General features: G+C 31.1%; 4 protein-coding genes across 6 annotated transcripts; 3 read left to right on the top strand and 1 right to left on the bottom strand.

The window, feature by feature from the left end:
* On the top strand, positions 1-10,235 carry LOC108744613 (heterogeneous nuclear ribonucleoprotein U-like protein 2). 2 transcript variants are annotated; one of them, XM_025974720.1, is made up of 14 exons: positions 1-243; positions 482-636; positions 906-1,025; positions 1,489-1,675; positions 1,983-2,107; positions 2,846-3,541; positions 3,829-4,101; positions 4,168-4,290; positions 4,367-4,495; positions 7,407-7,575; positions 8,061-8,249; positions 8,315-8,437; positions 8,504-8,823; positions 8,931-10,235. In XM_025974720.1, the coding sequence occupies exons 1-14, from the start codon at positions 102-104 to the stop codon at positions 9,027-9,029; spliced, it is 2,850 nt and encodes a 949-aa protein (XP_025830505.1). In that variant the 5' UTR covers positions 1-101; the 3' UTR covers positions 9,030-10,235. The 2 variants fall into 2 exon arrangements, with proteins under 2 accessions (XP_025830505.1, XP_025830504.1); XM_025974719.1 differs by having other exon boundaries at positions 8,928-10,235.
* A 284-nt stretch (positions 10,236-10,519) lies between these two features.
* LOC108744709 (rRNA 2'-O-methyltransferase fibrillarin) lies at positions 10,520-12,047 on the bottom strand. The gene is made up of 3 exons (XM_018480613.2): positions 11,911-12,047; positions 11,311-11,633; positions 10,520-11,248 (listed from the first exon to the last, which is right to left on the bottom strand). The coding sequence occupies exons 1-3, from the start codon at positions 11,912-11,914 to the stop codon at positions 10,655-10,657; spliced, it is 921 nt and encodes a 306-aa protein (XP_018336115.1). The 5' UTR covers positions 11,915-12,047; the 3' UTR covers positions 10,520-10,654.
* A 246-nt stretch (positions 12,048-12,293) lies between these two features.
* Positions 12,294-15,468, top strand: LOC108744708 (actin-related protein 2). 2 transcript variants are annotated; one of them, XM_025974722.1, is made up of 8 exons: positions 12,294-12,426; positions 12,481-12,591; positions 12,814-12,828; positions 13,880-14,038; positions 14,122-14,250; positions 14,333-14,521; positions 14,584-14,808; positions 14,935-15,468. In XM_025974722.1, the coding sequence occupies exons 1-8, from the start codon at positions 12,379-12,381 to the stop codon at positions 15,256-15,258; spliced, it is 1,200 nt and encodes a 399-aa protein (XP_025830507.1). In that variant the 5' UTR covers positions 12,294-12,378; the 3' UTR covers positions 15,259-15,468. The 2 variants fall into 2 exon arrangements, with proteins under 2 accessions (XP_025830507.1, XP_018336114.1); XM_018480612.2 differs by lacking the exon at positions 12,814-12,828 and having other exon boundaries at positions 12,295-12,426; positions 14,935-15,258.
* A 226-nt stretch (positions 15,469-15,694) lies between these two features.
* LOC108744612 (RNA polymerase-associated protein Rtf1) lies at positions 15,695-19,179 on the top strand. The gene is made up of 8 exons (XM_018480475.2): positions 15,695-15,859; positions 16,102-16,454; positions 16,945-17,345; positions 17,410-17,744; positions 18,077-18,289; positions 18,389-18,673; positions 18,728-18,947; positions 19,028-19,179. Exons 1-8 carry the CDS (start codon positions 15,791-15,793, stop codon positions 19,129-19,131), a joined length of 1,980 nt encoding a protein of 659 aa, XP_018335977.2. The 5' UTR covers positions 15,695-15,790; the 3' UTR covers positions 19,132-19,179.
* The last annotated feature ends 148 nt before the right edge of the window (positions 19,180-19,327 follow it).

Here is a 19,327-nt window from a genome sequence, read left to right as displayed (position 1 = left end):
ATGGTCGCCATTTGTACAATTTGCGCGTGCATTTTCGTGTGACGGTTTACCTTATGTAGGTATATTTTACTTATCTGACAACAAATATAAATTGCTTGAAAATGAGTTCAACAATAGATCCAGCAAAACTAAAAGTAGTGGAGCTTCGTTCTGAACTAACCGCTCGAGGTTTAGATACGAAAGGAAATAAGGCGGTTTTAGTGAAGCGTTTGAAAGATGCCTTGGAGAAGGAATTACAACAAGGTACATAAGTTAATCATAGATATTTTTAAACGATTCCGTCGTTTTGCTTTAAGTACTTTATAATCGAATGTTAATGTCCACAGCATGTTCTATACAAGTTGAAATTAATAATTCTCTGTATTTGTACAAGGCTTAAAAGTGATGTTTATGTTGTGTTTTTAAATTGTATATATCGTGCTGCATAACCTTAAATGCGTTTTAGCCGCTTTAACTAAAACATTTCTCTTAATTATTTTAGAAATCCCAGATACTTCAATAATAGACACATCAACTGAAGAGCTTAATACTTCTCAGGAAAGCATACCTGAAGCTGATAATTCCCAAAATGATGAACCAGCAAAAAAAGAAGAAGAAGAAGAAGAACTCTCTATACCTGAGGATGTTGAAATGAGGGTAAGTACATTATTATTTTGTTCATATTACATAAATACCTTATAAAAAGCAGAAGATAAATTACCTACAGCAGTTGTTGTCTGCAAATTGAACAAAATTATACTTACTTTAAAATGCACTAATGACCAATCAAAATTGTAGTTGAGGATATCATTAGATAATGTTTTATTCCAATAGCGATTGTTTTTCAAGTTATTTTCTGCTTTAATTTATTATGAAAAGTAGATCATGTTTTTTTTTTACTTTTTTTGTGTTTCATAACTATTTAGGAAGAGGCAGAATCAAAAGTAGAAGAACCTGAAATATCCAAATCTAATAAAGAAGAAGAAAAGAATCAGAAACAACTTACAGAAAATGGTGAAAGTTCTGCCGATGTTGAAGTATCCAAAGTAAGTAATCAAAATTTATTGCAAATCATTTTGAAATATATTTGTCATTTTTGTATATGTATTTGTAAATGCATTATTATGGAGAATTGCTGAATTCAATTTATACTTACATTAACTGATAATATTTGTTGGTGAATTTTTAAATATGATTATTGCATGAATAATTTCTTAAATAAAATACATTCTAAATTAATAAAAACAGCTAAGAAATGTTAATTTGAAATTGTAATATATTCAATTAAAAGATTCTAATTTGTTATTATATTTAAGACTATATAAAATTGCTTTTGAATAAACAATTTAGTCTAAAGTTAATTACAATTCACATTCCTAATTTTTCAAAGAAGTTACATGCCATTACCTACAGTTATGACTGAACAAGATAAATATCTTTTACTATCACATTCTTTTAGACAGTTTTGTGGTCTGCAGTTATTTATTATTTGGTACTTCTTTTTTGCAGGATGCTGTAGAAGAATCAAAAGAACCGGAAACAACAAAGACAAGGGAATCAGAAAAGGAAAAGGAGCCAAGAGGAGAAAAAAGAGCTAGAAGCCCATCACCTGGTAATGCACCCCCCAAACGGACTCGGTCTCCCGTGAAGGAAGACGAGCCCCAGATAGATAACGATAAAGTGCAACTTAGCTGGTGTAAGTAGAAAGTTTATTTTTCGTGTTGTTAGAATTGTATAGAGTTGTTCAATAAATCATTATTTTAGTGACGTTTTGTTTGTTTTTCTTTTATTTTTCTAACCTGACCGACGACTCCTTCAATTATTTTGTATAGAAACCGGAAATAAACGAAAAAAGAATTACTTTCCGCCCCAATCCTATGACGTAGACTGTTATTGAACTGCTCTTTCTAAATGTTATAATTTGATTAAATGTATTTTTTATTTGTTGAAAAAATGAAAAGATTCCGAGAAATATCGATACTGAGTGTTATTAATGTTTTCAGATGATTGCGATCTTCATCTCAACATTGATAAGCAATCGTTTTTATCAGCCAAACCTTATCACGAAGGTGCATTCGGATATGCGTGGGCGGGAGCTAGAACGACTCACGGTATCAGCTCCGGAAAGGTAGCTATTCATTCCAGTTTCTGCAGTTGATTTTTTTGTATCATTATCATTCTCTTAATTTAACAAACGCAACACATCATATTATCGTAGAAATTTAGTAGCGTTGATTAGAAATTTTTGGTTTTGGGGCTTATGCAAGAGTAGTTTTTTTTTTTAAGTAAATGCATATAAGAACGCTGAAAAAAGTAAATAACTTTGCTATAAATGAAATTTTTCATGAAACAATTTATTTTAATGTGTAATAAAAATTTCTCATAAATTTTTAAAAATCTTGCTGTTTATACAAGGTGCTGACAAAACTTGAGGGGGCTATTAAAAAATATCCTTACCTCGGAAAATATTTATTTTAATTTTAATAAGCAAAAATACATGCTATTTTTAAATCTTATCTTCTGTATCAGGGGTTATCTTTATTTTGAAAATAATTGTTGTTTATCATTATCTACCTCAAGCTGTTTACGGTTTAAATTGATATTTACCGTAGTTGTTAAATGCCTATCATATAAATTATTGATTTTATTATTCCTGACGAATTTACATAGTTCTAATAAATGATTTATTTTTTGGGAAACGAAATAAAGTTTCCGATTATTTCGAATATGTATTTGATTAAAATTAAATTAAAAAGAGATAATTGCTGAAAAAAATGTTATATTATTTGAACAATTTTTAAATGAAATTATTCGTTATACTATTTTTTTTAAATAACTTAATTTTCAATTTTTTGTTTTTATGAAGGCCCGTTATGAAGTAAAAATTACAGAAAGTTTAAAGTGGGAAGAAATAATAAAACCATTGACAAAAAGGGAACTTAAAAAGAGATCCCATAAAAGTTCTAGCAGAAAAGATGACCATAGAAAAGGCGAAAGCAAAAAAGGAGAGGACACCAAGAAAGAATCAAGCGATGAAAAAAATGAAGTGAAAAACGGGAATCAAGAACCTGCGGAAGAAAAGAAAATGGAAGTTGACGAAGAAAAACCCGATGAAACAGACAACAAGCAAGAAGAAAATAAACACGTTGAGCAGAAACAAAAGGCAGAAGATAAAGAGGAAGAAAATAAAGATGTAAAGCAGAAAGGAAAGGCAGAAGACAAAGAGGAAGAAAATAAAGATGTAAAGCAGAAAGAAAAGGCAGAAGACAAAGAGGAAGAAAATAAAGATGTAAAGCAGAAAGAAAAGGCAGAAGATAAAGAGGAACAAAATAAAGATGTAAAGCAGAAAGAAAAGGCAGAAGATAAAGAGGAAGATGAAGTTATCGAACCTCTTGTCACACATTTGATTAGGGTTGGTTGGTCTGTGGCAGACACTGGCCTACAACTTGGGGAAAATAAAAATTCTTTTGCCTACGAATCGTCGGGAAAATTTGTCGTTGGTGGAAAATTTACAGATTTTGGGACTCAGGCAGCTGTCGGTGATGTTATTGGGGCATACATTGTAAGTAAAATGTTATGTTTTTATATATGTTTATACTTCTTTTGGTGCGTTGAGAGCGAATCGGCATGTAACAGAAGTTGCGCACGCACAGCTAACAAAAATTCAGACAGTATGTTGAGTAAATGTATAAATAGAAGTTCAATTCTAACGCGTATACATAAAGTAAACACACTTTTTTTTTTAATAGTGCAACTGTATTAAGTTGGGATGCTTCAAAATGAATACATACAACGAAAATTGCAGTATTCTATTTTCTATTAAAACTTAAAATATTGACCGTTTTTTAGGATATTACTACTGAATCTGTCACATTTTCTTTCACCGTAAATGGCCAATTACAACCTACGACGGAAACGATATCCAGATCTGAACTTCCTGAAGAAAATTTTGCTCTTTTCCCTCACGTTTTATCTAAAAATTATACATTCGAAATCAACCTTGGTACAAATGAAGAACCATGGTATCCCAATCCTAGCGAGTTAGAAGATTACAAATTTATTCACGAAGTCGAAGACAAAGTATCTGGACCTGTTAGGCCGGAAAAAAGAGAAGAGTGTGAAGTATGTTATTACTTTTGCGATTAATTAATTAATTCATTAATATTAATCTGATCTAATGTGTTAAAGGTAGTTATGATGTGTGGACTGCCAGCGTCTGGCAAAACTTACTGGGCCAAGCAATGGATTTCTGACAATGCCGATAAAAAGTACACTTTGATTGGGAATTCACACTTGTTGGAACGTATGACAGTAAGTTTTGTAAAAGATCGATTAACTCGATTAGTTTCTTTTTTACAAAGTCAATATTAATGTTTTACATATTCAGATAAACGGAAAACCGTTGAAAAATCGATATCAAGGGAGGTGGAATACGGTTATGGATAAAATAAATAGATGCGTGAACACCCTTGTGAAAGCCGCCAGCGTGAGAAGACGCAACTACATTCTAGACCAGGTGAGTGTCAGCTGCAAAATTTCAAACTATGACAGAAATTCGGGACTGTTTATAATATCGAATGCAAGAGGTGCAATTGAACATTAATTTAATAGCAAAATTAACTAGGAGACACGTCAATTTGTACATTTTTACTGATACTTTTTTTAATGAACGTAAAATTCCGAGCTTTTTAATGAAGAAAGGGCATAAAGAGTTAAACTTCAACAATATATGATAAAGGGAGATTTGGTTTATCAAACACGGAAATAGTTGTTAGTATGTGAGCTCGATTAATTTTAAAAATTACTTTACAAGATATGGTACCTAATCATTAACATATTTCTATCTCGTAATCAAGAAAAGTGTGTCCTAGTTATTTTTGCGATTAGTAATAAGGGTACCGACACCAGAATTTCTGCAGAAATAACGACTAAAGTAAGTACGTATTTATAAAGTTTTGTTAAAACAATGACATCTTTAAAAAACTAATTTGGTAAGTACTTAATTATAAATTGGCATTGAGGCACAAAGAGTTTATCCGCCGTGTAAGAGGTAAATGAACAATTTATTTAATTCTCGAGTTTGTATGAATATTGAATTTACTTCTCAGTACGTGTCGCATAAATCGACTGGTAGGGGTATTATAGCGAGTTTCATAAGTTCAGTTAAAAATTTGAATATTAAGTATTGTCTATAAAGATGCTTAGGTTTCAAACGTCATTAAACCAACAATTCATAGCGGCTTCATATGCAAATTGTTATTTTTCCTTTAATTACGTAACATTAGGTTTTTTTTAATGTAGATGTAGATACTTATGTAAATACATCACAAGATAGGGTTTTTAGGTCAATAATTCGACTTAACAAGGTTCCATCTTGCGGAAACTCGTTTTCATGCAGTTTTAAAAGAAAGTATGCATATATATGGTGCAGATACTATAAAATGATTCGATAAAGGGAATTTTTAGCATTTTTAAAATAAGTACAGCAATTGTGGTTTGGCAGAAACAACTTTAAATAGATATGCACTGTTTGGCAAAACGTGATGCTTAAAATCCATTAAAAGAAAATGAAAAGGTCAGTTCTTACTCTTAAAGTCTCTTGGTGATTGTAGTAGTAGTAAGTTGAGAAATATCCTTTAGCGGTAACATTAATTACATGCTTGTCTTCATGGAGCAGCTGTTACAGCGTTAAAGTACTAAAAGAAGAATTTAATTTCGTGTATCATTGTTATAGCTTTTTAACAATTTTGCAAAAATAGGTAGTTAACAAAGGGTTACTAGTTTTTTATATTATGAAAAGTAAAGTGTACATTGAAAGTAATCCAAATGGTTTTATTCATATTGAATAAATATTATTAGAGAGTGATACACAATTAAAAATAAAAAGTAATATAATTAGCCGTTACGAGACGCCTGGCAAAAACGAAACAATAGCTGCGCTTTATTCAAAATGACGATCTTGTTTTAAAATTAACTCCGATATTCACAAATGAAGGGATGAATACATGTGTAATAAAGGAAACAACAATATAAGCGGAGAGAAGAGAATGCTGTCTTCAGAAGGAGGCGACCATTTACGAGACTGGTTAATTGAAGTGTTGTTCCATCTTGCCACGCTTGAATTGATTTTACTCCCTAGTTGGGCCAAAAAAAAATTTTAAACCCTGAAAATGTTAATATTCATACAAACTCCTTATTTATAATTGGAACTAACAGGTTGAATGTAATGTAGATTGTAAAAAGAGAAAGACTGGGAACATATTATAGATTCGTTGTAAGCTTGTACTCCTACAAGCAAGGCACTGTTAAATGTAATATTTTTGTGGAAGTGAGTACGATGATGATAATGATCAAAGGACTGTAAAAAGTGAGTGAGCTCACTTTTGAAAACTCTATTATAAGTTAATTGTTACATAAAGAACAATTGACAAAATGTGTAATATGCGTAGACCTCAGATGTGTAAGTACATATGGAGAGGAACAACTCTTAATTTTTATTTTGTTAATGTGAAAAATTATTGTACTGAAATGTGGTGTTATGTTATTGTGCCAATGTGGAATTTACTAATCTATTTACAATTGTTTGTACATCCGCCATTCGTTATAAAGTGGCGCATCTAGTCTATTAGTATTTTGTAAGTGATTTGCAGAAGCAAAACGAGATCGAATGATTAATTGAACCGAATGAATTGTTTGTAGCTTATTGCGAAAATTAAAATCGATTTTGCATACACTGCTCCTGCTATTAAGGTGTGGCAGTTAAAATCTCACAACTACGCAGTAGGTAATTAATTATTATTATATATGTATAATATTAAATGTTGTAATCATTGAAGGCGTATCTCACGAATGTGAGAATATAACATCTCGAGTTCTGAATTTTGGAAAAGCATTGGAAGGAAATCAACATATTATTGTAGGCATCGTAAAAGTAGATTTTGTCTTTTCTAATAACACCTACATAATTTTTACCATTGAATAATTAATGTAAATAATCCGAATCCAAATATAAATAATAGTTAAGTGTTCAATATATTGTTATTTTAAAAATTTAAAACATTTGTAAATAATTATGAGTGCTGTGCTCCTTTTCAAAATTTTGCATAATAAGTAAATAGCACAGAATTTTTTGTTATTGTATGTACCGAATCTGAAAATTTCACCAGAACTTATACTTTTTATATGATAACATTCTTGGAACACCGTGTTTGTGAACAAGAAATAACTGTAAAATTAAATCGTTTTCATTACAACAGCATCTGCATTACATTAAAGATTCGGAGGTTGATTAATTTATAATATTAAAGTAGGTACATAGAAGGGAAGCGTATTTTATAAAAAAAATATGCTGCTAGTTGTGATATTTTAAATGTTTGCAAATGTTGGTTACCGATAACGATAAAACTATAATATTGAGCGTTATGTAGACGAATATACTGCCATCTGCCCAACGAGACAAAATGCGACTATTTGAGGGTTTCAAGAGGCGAGCTGTTATTGTAGTTGTCACCGACGAAGAGCAGGCGAAAAGGGAAGCCCAGCAAGAAGCGCAAGGTGGTAAAGACCTACCCGAACTAGCCGTTTTAGAAATGAAAGGTATACAAATACTACATACAATGTTTTATGTACACTCATTGCTAAATCTCTCTGTCTTATCAATTAATTATTTTTCATTTTAGTTTTGACGTCGCAGCGTTGTAACTTACTTTTAATTATACAATATTTTTATTATCAGTTCATCACTTGTAGTAAGATAAATTGATCTAAGTGATGATCTTCAAGACATCCAAGGCAATTTATGTTACTGAAGGGTTCTAAATTTTTACTTTTAATTTAAATATTGTACTGATATTTTTATCTTCTTTTTTATTTTAGGTTTATTTTAGTGATCATAAATCGTTGCAGGTAACGGACTCGATTTTGCAATTATTTTAAACTTAAATTTTTTATATGAATTTTAATGCTACAAGTAAAATTTCAATATTATTATAAAGACAATTACAACTGAAAATGCGAGTCTGTTACTTTAAACGTATTTATACTTACGATTAGTTGTTCGATTGAAAACAAAAATTTTTTAGCCATGATGGGTTTACCGAGAAACTGCGACTGGTTGAACGAGGTCAAATACGCTGAGCTAAAGGAAGAAGAAGCTCGTGCCATGGTTCAAAAGTACAATAAACAAGGTAAAGATGCAGGTTTCAAGCCATTTCCCGACAGAAAGGATAACAGATATCCTCTTAACAAGTGGGATCACAATTCCTCTAGACGTAAGATACCGTTTTAGTTGGTTTATTTATGAACCTTTTTATTTCGGTTTTTTTTATTATTGCAGGTTTCCAAGGTGGTTACAACAGACATCACAACTACAACAGAGGAAGTTGGAATAATAGAAGACCACCCAGTGGTAGTTGGAACCAAGATGTAAGAAATCGCGGACCAGCAGTAAGAGACTGGGGTAAATAGAAAGCTTATTAAGTAATTGCGATAAGTATGTAATTATTGTTTTCTTTTTATCTTTTAGGGCGTCAACAAAATAGAGGACCCAGGGATAACAGAAGCACTAATTACAATCGTAATCAAAGAAGTAGTTCTGGTGGAGGGTCTTGGCAAGGAAGTGGAGGAGGAGGCAGTTGGCAAGGGCAAGGACAAGGTAGTAACTGGAATAATTCAAGCAACCAGGGTTGGAGTGGAAGTTCCAATTGGAGCGGACAAGGCCAATGGAAGAGCGGCAGTTATGGGAGTCAGGGAAGTTATGGTCAAGACTACGGACAAGGTTACAGTAACTATTCCAACTGGGACTACTATCGCCCAGGAGGGTATGATCAAGGATGGAGCTCGCAGGTAATATTTAAAATTAAGTGGAACGAATTTGATAGAACAGTTGCAAAACAAAATTTAAGTTATATTATAAAACAAACACTTCCTATAATTGTCTTATTATATAGCAGAGTTCGTCCCAGTATCCGGCGTCAGGATATGGTGACAATTATGGTCAATACCAGAGTAATTCATGGTCCCAAGGAGGCGGAAAGTACAACAGAAAATAGTATAATAGCGGTAAATTCGCGAAAAAATAACAATGACACTCTCGTACCTTGTTATGTAAAGTTTCCACAATCAAGAACAATTTCATTGGGCAGTAGTGAAGATGAGACGGCTTTCTTGTATTATAAATGATAATTCTTTTTTTTTATATAATAATAATTACTATTATATCCCTTATCGCGTCATTGTGATGGAAAAAGATTTATTAGTTTATGTACATTAAACGAACAGAAACACATTATCTAATATAACGTAGACGTAGCAATTATAATGTTACACAAGTATATGTACAAACGTTTTTTTTTTAATCTCATTACAATGTCCACTATTTGCTATAAAATGGATGCTTTAGCTCAAATTCCATCATTATTTTTTCTTACAATTTACAGAAGATTAAAAATATTATTTCAGAACATTTATGTAAGCGGTTGTTTGTCGAAGAATTTTTGGCCACTTCTGCATTTTTCAATTTTATAAGGTGCCTTTTTCGAAAAAGAAGTTCAATTAAAACACAAATTTGTTCTTTGATAAACAATCCACGGCTTATTTTACTCCTTCAGTATTTGCATTTACGTGACGTGAAAGTTCATAACTGACTTGTATAACGATTAACGGAAAGTCTAAACTTTTATTTACTATTTGAAATATATTATTTTGGTCTGATGAAAATGCACTTTCAATTTATTATTAATTTTTGAAATAGTGGTAATTTTGCGTAGGTATTTACATGAGAATTATTTTTTTAAACAACACCTAAAGTTACGTCTATACTTATACTAATATAAAAAAATAAGATCTTACAAAAGTAAAAGTTCCAGTTGTTTCGTGAAAGTACGATCTAAAAAATCTTTATTTTGAGAAATTAATACCACTAACATCGTGTCATTTAGTTGATTATTCAACTTTAATTTTCTAATATCTATTATAGTTATAGTTTATAAGTTAACATCAATTGATTATTTAGTAAAAATAGATGTGTTACTTTAATATATAGCTATATATTATTGTCTAAATTTAATTTGTAATATAGTGATATTATTGTAAAATAAGAAGTTCCAATTAAAAGAAAATAATTTATCGTGTTTAGCAGTTAGTACCAAGATTATTTTAATTTTTGTTTTTCTTTTCTATTTTTCCTGTGAGACGTATTTAATTATATTTTACAACTGTCCGTAGTTCAATCGTAAATAAACCAAATTTTTAATACATACTTGCTGTTTTATTTTTGTACTTTTAATACATGCGAAGTATTCTGGACATTTTCTTAAAACTCCTGACTGCTGCAAAATTGATATTTATTATTTATGTCGCATAAAGTAAATATTATATATCTAATCGTATGCTAGTATTAATTGAAGATTTTTATCAAAATATGTATATTGCTTTATTTGAGAAAAAAATCGGGCACACAGTTACATTTATTTTAAGAGGAAGTCTTTTGAACGTATTACAAAATTATCAGAAAATATATTATTATTTAAAAAATTGGGAGTCTCAATTCATACAAATATATTTTTGATAACTTGTTTTACAAAAAAATGAGGTAAAATAATGTTGACATTATCTCATACATAAAACTTCAAGCGTTTTGAACTTTCAGCTTAAAAACTATAAAAAAAAAAACTTATCATTTCTGGCCCTGTGACTTTGGTGGCGGTCTATAAACGCCAACTACAACAGCGTGGTCTCTTTCATAAGGCTCTAATGTGATCTGTTCCTGCGGTTTAAGTTTATCAGCTTGTAATTTTTTAACTTCTGATGCAAACACTGCTTCAGGTTGGGCAGTAGAATCGATACACGACGCTTTAATAGATATAACAAAATGTCCGCCATTTTTCAAAAAATATTGAGCATTCAGGGAAACTATCCTGGCCTGATCTGGTTGTGCAACATCCGCAAATATTGTGTCAACCATACCAACAAGCATCCTATATTTGTGTGGATGTCTGGCATCTTCAATTATTGGAATTATATTTGTTCGTTTTTTAGCAACATTTATTAAGTCTCTTCCCGAACGATGAGAAAATTCAACAGCATACACCAACCCTTCTGGTCCCACAATGTCTGATACATGAGAAACTGTTGTGCCCGATGCCGCACCCAAATACAAAACCTTGCTTCCAGGAGCCATGTGAATCTGATCAATGCCTCCTAATATAGCAGCAGCTAATTTACTTCTAAATGGATTCCATACTCTGTATTCTATTTTATTTCCATCATTCTATAACCAATAATAAATGAATAATCTATTTTTTGTTTTTGTACAATTTCTTTTAATTTTACCTCAACAGATATCCTTTTTTCTCCATATACATCACTTCCAGGCACTAAATTCAATGTGACTAATGCATCTTCTTTGCCCCTGGCAATAAAGACACCTTCATGCCTATGTGGTTCAATAATAACCGTTTTTCCGCCCTTAAATCCTCCTCCACTAGGTCTTCCCCCTCGTCCTCTTCCACCTCCTCCTCCTCTCCCTCTTCCACCGCCGCCCCTGCCACTTTTAAAACCACCACCTCCACCTCCACCGCCGCGACCTCTGAAACCACCTCTACCACCTCCGCCACCACGGCCACGACCACCACCGCCACCCCTTGGTGAAAATCCTTGTAAAAAAACATTAAAAATTAAAATGCATTTTTAAATATTCATTAACCTAAATAAACTAACCTTATTTTGGTTTGATGAGTTATTTTAAAGATAATTGCAAATTTACTATATTTAAATACGAACTACTTAGTAAAAAAGATACTGGTAAAATAATTTTAACATAATATTTATGGAAATAAGATATCACAAATTAAAATTCCTGATTTATATTTATTATATTACTTTAAATATTAAATTTACATTCAATGCAATTGTACACTATCAAACACTTACCCATTTTTTAAGTAAACAGGGAGAATAACACTTTTTAATACTTTACACAAATATAACCTTTTTAATATTCATACCAAAACACGTGCATGTGCAAAAGCTAACACAATTCACAGATAAGAAGCACAAAGAGCTGCTAAAAATAATAATATCCGTATGTTGTGTCGCATACGCAGAAGGACCGCGCCTTTCATTCATTGTAGGAAAAATATAAATTGATTCTTATTTCGTCGTTTACCTAATATTATTTTATACTTTTTTATAAAATAGAAAATTATTTTCATGGTACTATTGGGTATTGTTTTCTAAGACAATTCAAATTGTCAGTTATCTATGTACATGTATATATAATATACGATATTCTAGATATGATCCATACTTATCTATGGTTCTAGATGATTTATTTGTTGAATTATTCTTTGTAGGTGTGGTAAATATCTAAATGTTGTTTTAAAATATTTAACAATTACGATGGATAGTAAAGGTAGAAAAGTAATAGTGTGCGATAACGGTACTGGAGTATGTATTTAATATTATAATTTGAAATAATAGTAACGGCAATATAAATTTTAGTTTGTTAAATGTGGATATGCCGGCAGTAATTTTCCAGCATTTGTTATTCCTTCGATGGTTGGAAGACCCATTATTAGAGCTGTTAATAAAATTGGTGATATCGAAATTAAGGTAAATTATTTTTTATTATGGGGGCTTTCAATTCAAAACATTTAAACCAACCTTGCAAGGGCATGAATAAGAACATATATTGTATATGTATGTGATAAGTACATGTACATTTTCACTGAAGAACTTTTCTTTGTTTAAATATTTTGATACAATAGGCAAAAAACCCAATTTTTTAAATGTATATTCTAGCTATATATTATTNAAGATATGTTAATGTTTTAGGGAATACACATTGACGTAAGTGCTGCTTTGTAAGGAATGTTTTTAGTGTTAGTTTTGATGCTTGGCTTTTCCTAATCATTAACACTTTTAATAATTACCTTTAAAACTGAAGAATATATTTGAGATTTGGTTATTTTAATTTTGTCTAAATTTTATAGTACACTGTTCAATTAAGTAGAAACATTTTAATCCTTGTTCTTTTTAAATTATTTTTCTGAATGTGAATGCAAAACATTTCTAGACTTCACTGAAAACAGGCATATTTTTTAATATTATATTTGCACCTTTTAATTCTTAAAAGTTTCAATAGGTTGCCATAAACCAGAGTTGGGCAAACCCCTTACCAAAAGAGCCTGAAGCTCTAAGCCGATGTCTTTGCTTAAAGTGTTTTACCCCTTAAAGCCCCAAATACATTATAAAATCCTAGGACTTCCAATTACGAATTACTTCTAAAGCAAATAGATTCAAATCCATAGACACTTAGAAATCAAGCACACTGAAAAAACTTGATGCTCTGAATTATAAACTACCCTGCAAAAGTACTATTTGCAGGGTAGTTTGTTTACCCACACTCAACCTCTGCCCAGCTCTACCATAAACATATAAATAAACTAGCATTACATACTTTGGTATTGTGTATTGTATGCATGAATTGGCCAATTTAAAATAACATCTGTCTTCTGCTATGTTGTCATGATTAGCCTCAATTTACTTGTAATGCAATTTTATTACATGCTTCAGGGTGTAGCAAGTTCACTCCCTGTAAGTAGAAGTAATTACAAACAGTAAAGTTATTTAATAACTATATCTATTTAGATGTTGCTATTAATAAGGTCAGATTTAGAAAACGTACATACAAGCATCAATAATTTATTAGTAAATAGTATTTATTTGCAGTTTGTAGTTAAGTTACATTTTAAAGCTTGTTATGGACTAATTTCTGTATTCCTTACGATTTTCTCATCTAAATAGTTTCTATTTGAACACATAATATTGAATTTGATGAGAAAATAGCTTCAATCAAATTTCTAGTTCGAATGTTATTGTAGTGCTAATAATTTTTTAGGATTTAATGGTTGGAGATGAAGCATCGGCATTGCATTCTTTATTAGAAGTAGATTATCCTATGGAAAATGGAATTGTAAGGAATTGGGATGATATGTGTCATGTGTGGGACTATACCTTTGGACCTAAGAAAATGAATATCAACCCACCAGACACTAAGGTAGGAAGACATAAGCAAACATTATGAATGTATAGGTATATAGTTGCATAGGAGTATGTGTTTAAAATAATTAATGTTTTTAGATTTTGTTGACAGAACCACCCATGAATCCTGTAAAAAATAGAGAAAAAATGATAGAAGTCATGTTTGAGAAGTATGGATTTGCTGAAACTTATATTGTAATTCAAGCTGTTTTAACGTTATATGCCCAGGTACAACTAATATATAACTTTTTAACTCTTAATTCTCTTGTTTTATGCCAATAGTTACTAATTATTTTTGTAATTCTTACAGGGGCTTTTGTCAGGGGTGGTAGTTGATTCTGGGGATGGAGTAACTCACATTTGTCCTGTGTACGAAGAATATGCTTTACCTCATTTAACAAGAAGGTTAGACATTGCAGGGCGCGATATTACACGATACCTCATTAAATTGCTGCTCCTCAGAGGATATGCATTTAATCATTCGGCAGATTTTGAGACTGTTAGTAATAAAAAAAAGTTAGTAATTTAAAAAAATGTATTTCATTCTTTTGATTCTTTTAGGTAAGAATGATAAAGGAAAAATTGTGTTACATAGGCTATGATATTGAAGCTGAGCAAAAGTTAGCATTAGAAACTACAGTTCTGGTAGAGCCTTATACATTACCAGATGGTAGAGTAATAAAAGTGGGTGGTGAAAGATTTGAAGCACCTGAGGCCCTCTTCCAACCACATTTGATAAATGTGGAAGGTCAGGGTATAGCAGAATTAGTATTCAATACGATTCAGGTAAAGCTATTTGTTTTGAGATTCTGTCTAATAAAAAATAATTCAGATTTGATTTTATTATATTTAAAAGCATTTGCTGTACAGTGTTTAGTCCGTTTTATAAAATTCTTTTTTTAATTTTATCAGGCTGCTGATATAGATATGAGGTCTGAGTTGTACAAGCATATAGTATTATCTGGTGGATCTACAATGTACCCGGGACTTCCCTCGAGGCTAGAACGGGAAATTAGGCAATTATATTTAGAAAGAGTACTTAAAAATGACACCGAAAAATTTCGCAAATTTAAAATAAGAATAGAAGACCCACCAGGTCGGAAAGACATGGTGTTTGTTGGTGGAGCAGTTATTGCGGAGGTCCTCAAGGACAGGGAGGATTTCTGGATTACTAAAGAAGAATATAAAGAGCAGGGATTAAACGTTCTTAAGAAACTTGGAATGAGGGTTGGTTAAATTTAAATTATACTAATTTTAATAAATTACTAAAATTCCATTTTTGCTATTTCTCTACAAACAACTGTAATTAGATAATCTAGACTGTAAGATAAATTCTGTACTTTTTATTCGGTTATTTTTGTACATAAGTAATACTATTATTAAGTATTTATAATTATTTACTGCCAATGTATTTTGAATTAATCAAAAAAAAATTTATTACTTAATGGCCTGTAGGTATTTTTAAAAATAAATATGTTATAAATGTTTTTTTGTCTTTTATCGCTCTAATAAATTAAGAATATAAGATACATAAAAAATAGTTTTACAATTTTATTTCATATTAAGCCTTATTTTGCGATAAGATGATTTGAACACTACTACCATTTATTATTAGTTGAGAAGATTAACCCTTGTGATTATAAGAATCAATGGGAATCATAGAAGAAAAAGTCCTGCAACCATTTTGTTTTTGTGGTTATTAGTTTCTTCCAGTAAATAACGTATTTTATTGTAGTTATTAATTATAATTTGTAATTAAAAAGTGATAATGGCAAAACGCAAAACAGCCCTTATTGACTCAGACTCTAGTAATGATTCAAATAGTGATTTGGATTCGGTAAGTAGAGGTTTTCTTCTTTTATAGGTTAGATTGCAACGGGAATTCAAAATCAATTTTCCAAAATTTTATTTATTTAAAACTGCATTTAACGTTTGTTTCTTTGTAATAGTTCAATGCGTTAAAATAAAAAATTGGCCCAAATTATGTAGTTTTTCTGTGAAGTTTGACAGTTGTGTAATACTCATATTTGGGTTGAAAATTGTACTTGATTTTACTAAATACTTTTTTTAATGTTGCAGGAATTTTTAAGTTTAGCAAAAAAAAAGAATAAGAAAAAAAAGTCTAAGGACAGTACTGCCTACGATTCAGACTCCTCAGGTGAAGAAACTGACAAACAGAATGCAAAGAAACGTGCTAAAAGAGACTCATCAATTTCTCCGCATGAAGAACCCAAAGAACAAGAAAATAACTCGGAACCAGAAGAAGGCGAGGTTTCAGACAGTAGTAGTTCAGAAGAAGAGTTTAATGATGGATATGATGATCAGCTTATGGGAGATGAAGAAGATAGAGCCCGATTAGCTAGTCTTACAGAAAAAGAGAGAGAAACAGAAATTTTTAAAAGGATTGAGCAAAGAGAACTTATGAAAACTAGGTAAATATTTATTAAAACAGACTTAACTGACACTTATCATATAAAATGCCCTAGTAATTGTCAGTATGATTTTCCATTGCTAGGCACTATTAAAAAAAATATTCTACAGTAAGCTGTGAATTTTGTTTTGCTAATGTTTTATTAAGCCGTTTATAAACAGGTTGTAAATTTCAAAAAGCATTAATATTAGCCAGTTTTTTATGTTTATTAAGACTTAAAAGGTTCGCAAACCTTTACAGAAATTGTCAAAATTTATTGTGTTAAACCATCAAGTAGTCAGGTTAGTTTTCTGTTTAAATGTTTATTATTTAAACATTCTTATTTAATTATAATTGAAAGACTATAATATATTTGCGGAGTAAATGTACGTAATATTAACAATAATCATTATTATCGTACCATTGTACCTAAATAAGAAGATTGCTTTTACACTGTAAAGTACTCCTATTTCACTTTATTTATTTTTAAGACGATAATTTGTGTGTATTAGGTTTGAAATTGAAAGGAAATTGCGACAGCAAAGAAAATTGGAGAGAGCAAAAGATAAAAAGCCACCAAAGGAAAAAAAAGAGAAACCGAAAAAATCGCCCGAGGTACAAGATGACTTTCAACAATCTAGTGCACAATTTATATCCATAGATCATAAAGAAAGGAGCAAAGAACGAAAGAAAAACATTGAGGAGAACAGAGGCAGACAAGATAAAAGGGCCGATGCAATGGCTGAATTGAAAGCAAGAAGGGAAGGAAAGCAGAAACGGGAAGAGCAGGAAAGTGCACGTAGAGAAGAGCAGAAAAAGAAAGAAGAAGAGGAAGCTGCCCTTCTTTCTCCAAATAAAAACAGCATTAAACTTAAAGCATCAGATATTTATTCAGACGACAGTGAAAGTGAAGGTATAGTTGCCATTTTATGATTAATTACTTTGTTTTATTTTATCTTCTCTTTTGGTCCCTTCAGGTGGACGTACTTCTCCCCAACCACAGCGTGAAATTGCCAGTTCGACAAGATCTCGGTCATCGTCCAGTTCAAGTTCGAGCGAGAACGAACAAGAAGAAGAAGAAAAGAAACCTGCATATGTTCCTAGTAGGGAAGAGTTAAATACAATTAGACTTTCGAGGCAGAAATTAGAACGGTTCGTTCATTTGCCCTTCTTTGATCGCATAGCCAGAGGATGTTTCATTAAAATAGGCATTGGGCAACACAATGGAATGGCTGTTTATAGAATGGCAGAAATCACAGGAGTGTACGAAACTGCTAAAGTGTATCAATTGGGCAATACAAGAACAAACAAGGCAAGTATTTTTATTTTTCGTAAATACAATCAGTACTTTTTCACAGCTTGTTTAGGGTATACTTTTTTTTTTTATTAATATAACTCGAAGTAATTTTTTTTACGGTCAATATTTTTACATATTTATGTACATTATCAAATAAGTACTTTATTTAATTGAAAACAATTTTGATATTACATAAGTATTTAACATTTTCTTGTAATGCTAATACATTTGTAACAAAACTGGTTTTCATTGTGTTTTTGTTTTCCATTTTGTTCATTATAATTCTGATTTTAAAGGGGCATAGGTAACACAAGTTAGTAATAAAGACGGTGTTGTGCTTAATGCAGGGTTTAAGAGTACGCCATGGTACACAGGAACGGGTCTTTCGTTTGGAATTCATTTCAAATCAAGAATTCTCCGATAACGAGTATACGAAATGGTTAGACGCCACCAGAGTAGCGGACTTACCGATTCCAACATTAGAAAGGGTAAAAGAAAAACAATCAGACATTAAAGAAGCACTCCATTACGAATTCAATGAGCAGGACATTGAAAAGATTGTAAGTAAAGAGTTAACTTTTATTTTTATTGTGAAAGTATGTTAAGAAATGATACCTAACTGCTTTTATGAATATATGTAATGCATTGTGAAATTTAAGATAAGAGAAAAGGAACGTTTTAAACCCACGCCTTACAATTATGCGATGAAAAAGACGCAGTTAATGAAAGAACGGGATTCAGCCATAATGCGGGGCGACGACGAAGCTGCTAGGAGTCTGAATAAAAAAATTCAGGAACTAGAAGAGCGTGCATCGGAACTAGACAAACTTAGAACTTCTACAATTTCCAGCATTTCATACATAAATGACAGGAATCGCAAAAGAAACGTGGAAGAAGCCGAAAAAGCGATTTTAGAAGAAGTTAAGGCATCCAAAGGAAAAAAGGTAGTTTTTTTTTTATTTAATAGTATATGAAGTTAATTTGCTTGTTCTGCTTAGGCTGATGATCCATTTACAAGAAGATCTACAAAACCTCGCATGTCATTCAAAGCTGAAAAGGAAGAGGCACCGGAGCCGGAAGAAATACCAGTGGAAGAGGAAAAACCGAAAGACAAAGTCGAAAACACTGAGCCGACAGCGCCCGTTCAAATAACTCAAGACGATCTATTTTCAGCTCACGATTTTGACATTAAAATCGATCTGGATGTTGCACTGCCAAGTGAGTTTTAATTTTATTTTTCGGTCTATTTTGCGCTAATAACTTTTTAACCATTAATAATTTACTGTTAAAATTTATAGCAACTCCAGTAAGTGTGATGCCAAGAGCTGCCGGAAGTAACGTAATAGGACCCAGAAGAAGCTTAAATTTACAGGATTACAAGAAAAAAAGAGGTTTAATTTAGTATTTAAACTTTCTGATTGTAATGTATTATAATTTTAAGTTTTATAATTAAGATTAATTATTATGTTAATTTTAACGTAATTCTCATTTTTTAACTGCAACTGGATTTAAAAAATTACATTAATTTTTATTGACCTTTAGGTTGTATTCTAGCAATTGTTACTTGTTGTTTTAGTAAATAAATATTTTTTTAAATA

The sequence above is a fragment of the Agrilus planipennis genome, unplaced genomic scaffold (assembly GCF_000699045.2).
Source record: "Agrilus planipennis isolate EAB-ADULT unplaced genomic scaffold, Apla_2.0 scaffold16, whole genome shotgun sequence".
In the NCBI taxonomy this organism is placed as follows: domain Eukaryota; kingdom Metazoa; phylum Arthropoda; class Insecta; order Coleoptera; family Buprestidae; genus Agrilus; species Agrilus planipennis.
This window is presented reverse-complemented; position numbering and strand designations above follow the sequence as displayed.